General features: G+C 61.5%; 1 protein-coding gene across 1 annotated transcript in view; it reads right to left on the reverse strand.

Moving 5' to 3' along the window:
- GRIP2 (glutamate receptor interacting protein 2) overlaps nucleotides 1–7523 on the reverse strand; it is a 30004-nt gene that overhangs the window by 14200 nt on the left and 8281 nt on the right. The window contains exons 2-11 of the mRNA XM_004692212.2: nucleotides 5844–5924; nucleotides 5467–5602; nucleotides 4529–4674; nucleotides 3766–3852; nucleotides 3169–3244; nucleotides 2027–2172; nucleotides 1596–1743; nucleotides 1303–1472; nucleotides 486–611; nucleotides 25–174 (exon numbers count right to left, since the gene is read on the reverse strand). Coding sequence (XP_004692269.1) covers nucleotides 25–174; nucleotides 486–611; nucleotides 1303–1472; nucleotides 1596–1743; nucleotides 2027–2172; nucleotides 3169–3244; nucleotides 3766–3852; nucleotides 4529–4674; nucleotides 5467–5602; nucleotides 5844–5924 — 1266 coding nt within the window. The remainder of the gene's footprint in view (nucleotides 1–24; nucleotides 175–485; nucleotides 612–1302; nucleotides 1473–1595; nucleotides 1744–2026; nucleotides 2173–3168; nucleotides 3245–3765; nucleotides 3853–4528; nucleotides 4675–5466; nucleotides 5603–5843; nucleotides 5925–7523) is intronic.

A 7523-nucleotide genomic window follows, 5' to 3' on the forward strand; every position in this document is an offset into this window, starting at 1 on the left:
GGGGGGCGGCAGGCCATGGCTTACGTGAACTCTTGTGTTCCCTCCGTCGCTGCCTCCTCCGCCCCATGGTGGTCCGGGGGCTCATGGGCTGGGGGCCGCGGGGGAGGGCGCCGGGGGTGGTGCGGGGGAGGCCGTGGTTCATGGTCGGCGAGGAAAAGGGCGTGGAGGACAAGGCTGGGGAGACGACACAGCCCCGTGAGCCCCAGCGGGCCCCCCACCCTGCCTCACGGAGGGTGCCCCACCACCACAGACGCAAGGGTCCCCCCTTTCCGCCCGGGGCACCGCTGGCTGAGTCCCCTCAGGCGGGACCCCGCGGCCCACAGCAAGGCCCAGGCCCAGGCCCAGCTCATCTCTGACGTGCTAGGCGGGACGGGGCAGGCCCCCGACTTCCCTGAATGTCGGTTTTGTGCGTCACAAAGCAGCCATGAGCCCTCCCAGGCCCAGGGGAAGGGAGGAAACCAGCGAGGGCGGCGGGGGCCAGTTACATCGACTCTGGTCCTGGCCGGCGGCTGTGGCCCAGGTGGGTGTCCTGCAGCGGCCGGGCCGCGGGCTGTGGCAGGCAGGCAGGCAGGGGTCCCAGCGATGAGGCTGCTCGCTCCTCTGAACCTTCACTGTGCAGCCGCGGAGACAGGAGCGGCATGAGGGGCCAGCGAGCGGGACCTGGAGGCCGCGCCCCTCTCTGCACGTGCGGCTGGCTGACTCTGGAGCCAGCCCCACGGCCAAGCGCTGCCGCGGGCCGGACGTGGGACGGCGGCAAGACGCTTACCCCTCTGTGCCTCGCTGTCATTGGTAAAACCGGCCCAAGCCTGCGGCTACCTCCGAGGGAGCTCTGAGTGCAGGCCCTGCCTCTGGACCAACCACCCCCAGGTCCCCGCTCCAGATAGGAAGAACCCCGTTCACAGTCAGGGCTTCAGGGGCCCCGGCCCCCATTGCCTGGCTGCCTTCTCTGGACCCACAAGAGCCCCAAACTGAACCCTGGATCCAAGTTCTGAGGAGCACAGAAGTTCTGTCCTCTCCCTCATTCTAACCCTTATACCTCTATTAATGCGACCAGTGATAGAACGAGGTGTGCAGGCACCTGTCTAGATCAGCAGCCCGTCAGCTCAAACCTTCAAGTTGTTTCTCTATCCCATCTTCCCCGTTTGACTGCTACCCTGGAGTTTGAGCTTTCCTGTGGGAATGGGCATTTTTTTCCAGGAAGCTTTAACCTGCTCAGAGCTTCAGCCTTAGGCTTCTGGGGCTCTGAATACCCCTCCTTATCAGCCCCCAGGCTTGAACTCCGTGACCCACCAAAAGACCCACCTGCCTCTGAGGGTTTCAGGGGCCGCCGACTCTGGGGAGAAGGCAGGATCTCCAACCGCACTTTCTCCGACACGCTGGCCAGGAGCTTGGTGGCCTCGAGCATGGAGCAGTGCTCAGTGCTGGTGCCGTCGATGGACAGGATGTGGTCTCCTGCATGCAAGGCCCCGCTCCTGGCCGGGCGCGGGCGTGAGGGGGGGCTGGTCCCGCGGAGCAGAGTTCCGGGCCACCTCCCCAAGGAGACCCTCCGCACACTGCCCGCCCTGCTGACCCGGCAGCACCTGGGTGTGCCTCACCTGTCCACCACACTGGCTGGTTTGATGCGCTCGATGGTGATGACAGGCTTGTTCCGGTGGGAGCCAGTAGCAAGGGAGATGCCCAGGGCGGACCCTGGCGTCTTGGTTATCTCCACTATCAAGGGCCCGGATGCATTGGCCACGGTGTCTGGCATGTGGAAGGGAGAACTAGAGTGGCCACTACAAGCCTTCCCAGCTCAGGAGAGGGCACCCCCCGTGTGCCACTCGTCAGCCAGTCAGGCCAGCCCAACCTTCACCACGCTTCCTGGTACCGGGCATCAAGGGACCCCTGGGGCACCGTGCTTATTGCCCACAGAGTGGCCACAGACCGGCCCAGGGCCACACAGCCGCGGCAGGGAGAGCTGCGCCCCCCACCCTGCCGTCCGCCCCGGCCTCCTCCGGGCGCCTCCGGACCTCAGGCCCCAGCTCACCTGGGATGACCACGTCGTACTCCACCTGGAAGAGGGCCTCGTGGCTGCACTGCCGCAGGGTGGCCAGGGCCGCGGCGTGGCTGGCCCCGTGCAGCGGGATCCCGTCCACGCTGAGCAGCCTGTCGCCCACCTTCAGGGAGCCCTCCCTGCAGGGAAGGGCCTGGTCAGCCGGCCTGGCCCAGCGTGAACACGGGCACAGCCCTGGCGAGGGGGCCCCGAGGGGGCGCCGGGCACAGAAGAGTGGGTACAGGAGGAAGGGGCGGCGCCACGAGCAGAGGAGCCCCAGGCCAGCGGGGGGCGGGGGGGGTGGCTGCTGGGGCGGCAGCTGACCCGCTCGGGCATCTCCCTCCTGCCCACGTGGCGCCTCACAATTTCACAGTCTCATCTCAAGCCCAGGACAGCTGAGCTGGGGATGCCCTTCGAGGGGCCTCTCCCCTGCTGCCCCCGGGATGGGGGCACCAGGGCCCAAGGGGGATGCCAGTCCTGCCAGGCCACCAGCCGGGTGGCTGCACACTGCCTGCCACGGCCCCGTGTCTCAGGGTGCTGTGGCCCAGTGGCCAAAGTGCCTATGAGGCGATTCAGAGGGGAGTGTCGTGGGGCCCAAGCTGGGGTTCCCCGAGGTTTGGGTCAAATCCCCACCCTGGAATGGCCGCCCCGACAGGTGGTCCAAGTTATTCTGGGAGATTCTATGAATAGTTTGCCACAGGGCCCTGTCCCAAGGCCAGATTTAGATTTCTGACAAAGCCACTCCAGGCTTCTCTTAAAATGGCCAGGCAGCTCCCCCAGGGGAGGCCGGCGGCTGGGAACTGGACCGGTTCCTCTCCCGCATTCTCTCCTTCTGACCTCTGGGCTGGGCGCTGGCACGGCTGAGCTGGGCAGTGCAGCCAGGGTGGGGGAGGCCGAGCTTCCACAGCCAGGCCCCACCCTGCCCGTGAGCCCCTCTGAGCAGCACTGCTGCAGTATCGAACTGTCCGCAGACAGAGAAGCTAAGGCCAAGGAAGGAGGCCCCAGCACCCCACGCCCCCGAGACAGCAGGAGAGCTGGGGCCCCGCTCCTCGGAGGCCCCCCGAGTGGCTCCGGACTCGGGTTCCCCAGCCGGCCTCAGTTTCCCGGCAGCGGGTCCCGCTCCGGCGCAGGCTCACCTGTCTGCAGGGCCGCCGGGCCTCACGTAGGTGAGGACGAGCGGGCGGGACTTGTGTCCGTCTTCATGGGCGCCTCCTGCAAGGAGGCAAGGAGGCGGCACCTGAGGACGCTTTCCCTGATGCCCAGAGGCAGCGACCCAGGTCTAAGCGGGCTCCCCTCATTCAGCCTGGGTGAGGACCTTGTCCTCGCCATTTGCAGGCCTTCTTGGGGGACACCGGTGTAAATCCCCCCCAGAGCGGGGCCAAACGTGTGCAACATGATCGAAGTCCTCTCTGCGCAACGGCTGGCTTCCCTTCCTGTGACTTCACTCCATTCCCTTCGCCCAGCTACTAGGCAGAGCCAGAGTTTGCTCTTAACCTCAGTAGCAGACTAGTGAGATTTCACCAGCATTTCCCGGTACACTCCCTCTCACTTCCCCCAGCCATGCCCACTTGACCGCTTGGCAGGTCTTCCATTTAACACTTGAGTGAGGTTCCTGGAGTGTATGAAGTCAGGTGACAGGTGAGAGAGCAAGGTGCCACACGCTTGTCAAAGCAAGCAGAACACATGTAATGAGCATTGGCTGGTCCCCCCCTCTCGCTCCGACTCACACTGACCTCTGAGGACAAAGCCAAAGCTGTTGCCCTCCTTGTAGAGGGAGACATCCACTGTCTTGGAAATGATCCCTGGGTTGTTCTCAGGGGCTGGGGAGACAGGATTGTCCCTTTGAGTCACTCAGTCACAGCGCTAAGCCCACAGATGTCCCCAAAACTCACTCCAGGACAACTGTGTGGCTGGTCACAGAGACTACAGGGGGGTAAACTCCTCCCGTACCTTACAGGCAGGACAAGTGAGTGACCTCTTCCCTAATGCCCACTTGGTCCACCACCCAGAGGGGAGAGGCCTGTCCATACTCATACAGAGACCATGGCAGGACTCAAGCATGAGCCCCTGGCTGTGGGCTCAGGGCTAAATTACAGGCAGTAACTCATATTTCAAGCTTTTGACCAGATTTGAAAATTCAGAATCAGGCTAAACATTAGGTCACTGTACTTATTAGCATGGGGTGATAGGGAGGGAAAAACAGTAGGACAATTCATCTGGCCAGTGTTGCCCAAACTTCCCGACTCAAGGAAAAGACATCTGCAAATTAAATATGCAGCATGACACTGAGTTAAAAACAGGGTCCTGCCACCTCCTGGTGACAGCGTACCGCCGTTGTGAGCAAAGCTCCTGGGCGAGGCATGGATGTTTGTGGCCCGTCTCAAGGGCCACCCACCCCAGCTGGCATGATCCCCACCGCCCAGACCCTGGAGGGGAGGCAGCTGTATCCACCCACGACCAAGGCAGCGGACAAAGTTCCCGTCCAAGGGCACCCACCGGGCGGGGGCAGCTCATACTCCACCTCCAGCACCACGCGCTCGCCCACATTCTTGAGCAAGGTGATGATCTCATCGTGGCGGAGCTGGGTCAGGTGGATCCCATTCACTGACCGGATGTAGTCACCCACGTTCAGCAGGTCACTCCTAGGAGGGAGGAGGCCAGAGCCGTCACATGGTGCCAGGCGCCAGCAGACACACCTACTCTCCCGCTGAGCCCTGTGGGTCTCCCGTGTACAGACGGGGCGAGCAGGTGCAGAGATCGGCCAGCGCCCAGGTCGCAGTCAGAGGGTGGCAGAGCAGAATTCTGACTTAGGTTGACGCCCTGGCCTGGCCGCCCCCCCCGGCTGCTGGCGCTGGCCTTCTCGCCTGCTGGGTGTTTCCCTCACAGTGACAAGTCTGGTCAGCCTGGCCCAGCACAGAGTGGGCGGCTGGTCACCTCCCGTGCTGGTCCCTGACCGCCCGTCCCCCCTAGCTTTCACAGCTAATGTCCACTCTGTTCAGTTGGGCATGAGCCAGAGGAGCCCCCGTGAGAAGCTCACGCACAGGTTTCACGGACTCAGGACCCCCAGGAGCCACGGACAAAATGACGGGAGGAGCCAGTGAAGCGCAGCACATGGGACCTTGTGCGCAGAGCAGAGTCTGCCTGGTGGGGGGCCGGGGGCTCACACAGGCGTCCCAGTGCCCCCCACCGCAGCTGGCACGTGGGTCGAGCAGGAGTTGGACAGGAGGATGTCACAGACAGCGGCCTGCTGGGACCCCGAGTGCCTGGCACGTTTGGGGCGCAAACAAGCAACCGCCGCAAGGCAAAACCGGCCCCAACGAAGCCCTCCCCCCCAAAACCCCCATCCTGGCCAAAACCGGCCCAACGCCGCCCCCAAAGCCCCCGTTCCCACTGGCCCGGCCCCTCCTGCTGCCCCCACCAAGCCCGCGTCTCACCTGGCTGCCAGCCCGCCCGGCCGCAGGTTGGAGACCCTGGGCTTCCCGTGCTTGTCGGTGCCGCCCGAGATGGTCAGGCCCAGCGTGCTGCCTTCTCTCTTGATCAGCTCCACCATGGTGACCCCCCGGAACTCCTCTGCCGACAGACGGGGGATCAGCGGGACGCTCGGGGCGAGCCGGACCCCAGCTCCAAGACAACGGAGGCTAATGCCCAGTCAGCGGGGTGAGAGCGTCTTTGGACACGGGGGGATCGGGCGGCCAGGTGCCTGGTCTGAGCTCGCGGAGCGGGTCAGCAGCAAGGCGGGCAGTGTGGTGCGTCTAGCCCACACCCAGCTCTCCGCGCCCCAGGCCTGAGGAGGAGCAGGCGGCTTCAGTACCTGGGATGCTCTGTCTGCGGCACGCCACGGCGACATCGGCTCCGCCTGTGTCCTGGCCGCCTTTGGAGTAAGGCCCGTCGTCTGCAGGGGAGAGGGGCAGAGGCCTGAGCTCTGCTTTCGTTTGCTTTTGGGCAAAGCCCTCCTGCCCTGGGGTCGCCTCGCGGAGGGACGCAGCCTCTAAGAAAGGCTCCTTCTCGCGGCCAGCCCCACGGAGTCTCTGCTGGGGAGTGCTTGGGCCTCCCCTTTCAAGGGGGGCTCTGATCGCTCTTGGGGCTACATAATGTTCTGTGCAGCACCCGTGAGCCCCACAGCCCCTGTGGTATAACAACATGCAAAGAGTTTATAATCTGCAAGTAGATGTTGGATAAGTGACTTCTTATGCCAATCATCATGCCAGTGATTCTCAAACTTCAGGGTGACACGGAATCACCGAGAGGGGTTTTCAACACAAAAGTCATGACCTCTGACAAGGAGCTTGTCTGTGAAATATACAAAAATTTAGTAACGAGAAGATCACCCAATATAAAAATGGGCAAACGGTTTGGACAGACACTTCCCCCAAGAAGACAGACACATGGGAGACAAGTAAGGAAAAGTATTCAGCATCCTTAGTCATCAGGCAACTGCACATTAGAGCCACAAAAGCTACCTCTACCTGTCTGTTAGGATGACTGCAATTAAAACCCGAGCGTGTCACCCGGTGGGGAGAGCATGAAGCACCTGGAGCTCTCTCACGTCGGTGGCTTGGCCCTTTCACACAGTTAACTTGGCCCTTACCCATTTCTGGGTACTGACCCAAGTGCAATGAACATATAGGTTTATTTATTTAAAAGATTTATTATTTATGCATACACGAACTGGGGTACAGGCCAGAGGCGCAGGGGATGAGAGGATTCACCGGGGACAGAGTGGGGCGCAGAACAGGCAGGACGACTGAAATGCACTGCTGAGGGGAGCAGCGGGGAAAAGGAGAGGTCTGCCGCGCCCTGTGGGTCCCTCCCTGGCCGGGGATCAAACTTGGCTGCGGTGGCTGCGGGCAGCTTCACAGTGCTGCGCTTGAACCGTTGTGCCAGCAGGGAGGCCCTGGAAACACATTTAAGCAAAACCCTGTGTGCATACAGTTATAGAGCGTTAGCCTCAAAAGAGGAAGAAAGTGTCTTTCAGCAGGTGGATGGTCTAGACCCTCTGGCCCATCCACACAAAGGAGGCCGCTGGGCAACAACAGGGATTGATCCAGAATGATCCAGAATGATCCTGCTAAGGGACAGAGACAGGCCAAGAGGCACACGGCTCTCCGAGGCAGGCAACGTGACACACAAACAACAGGCCAGCGCTTTCGGGGGCGGTGGGACTGGCTACAGAGGGGTGCAGGGGGAACAGCCCAGGGTTATGGAGACGTCTGACACTTGGCTGAGGTGGTGGTTAGGGCCCCAGCCTGAACTTTCCTAACCAAGCCTGTATCAGTGCTGAAATATTTTAAAACAAACCCGGGCTATAATAGAAGTTACGCCTATAAACATTTTGGTATTTCTAAAAAAAATTTTTTAGCATTTCCTTTAAAAAAGGAGCCTACATATCACAAGGCAAAAACACCATAATCATGCCTTATAGAACTAAAATAATTCCTTCTTTATTAATGTAATCCCCCTATTCCAAATTCACCCCAATTTCAATGACTTT

This window comes from Condylura cristata, unplaced genomic scaffold (genome assembly GCF_000260355.1).
Source record: "Condylura cristata isolate star-nosed mole 26May11 unplaced genomic scaffold, ConCri1.0 scaffold00033, whole genome shotgun sequence".
In the NCBI taxonomy this organism is placed as follows: domain Eukaryota; kingdom Metazoa; phylum Chordata; class Mammalia; order Eulipotyphla; family Talpidae; genus Condylura; species Condylura cristata.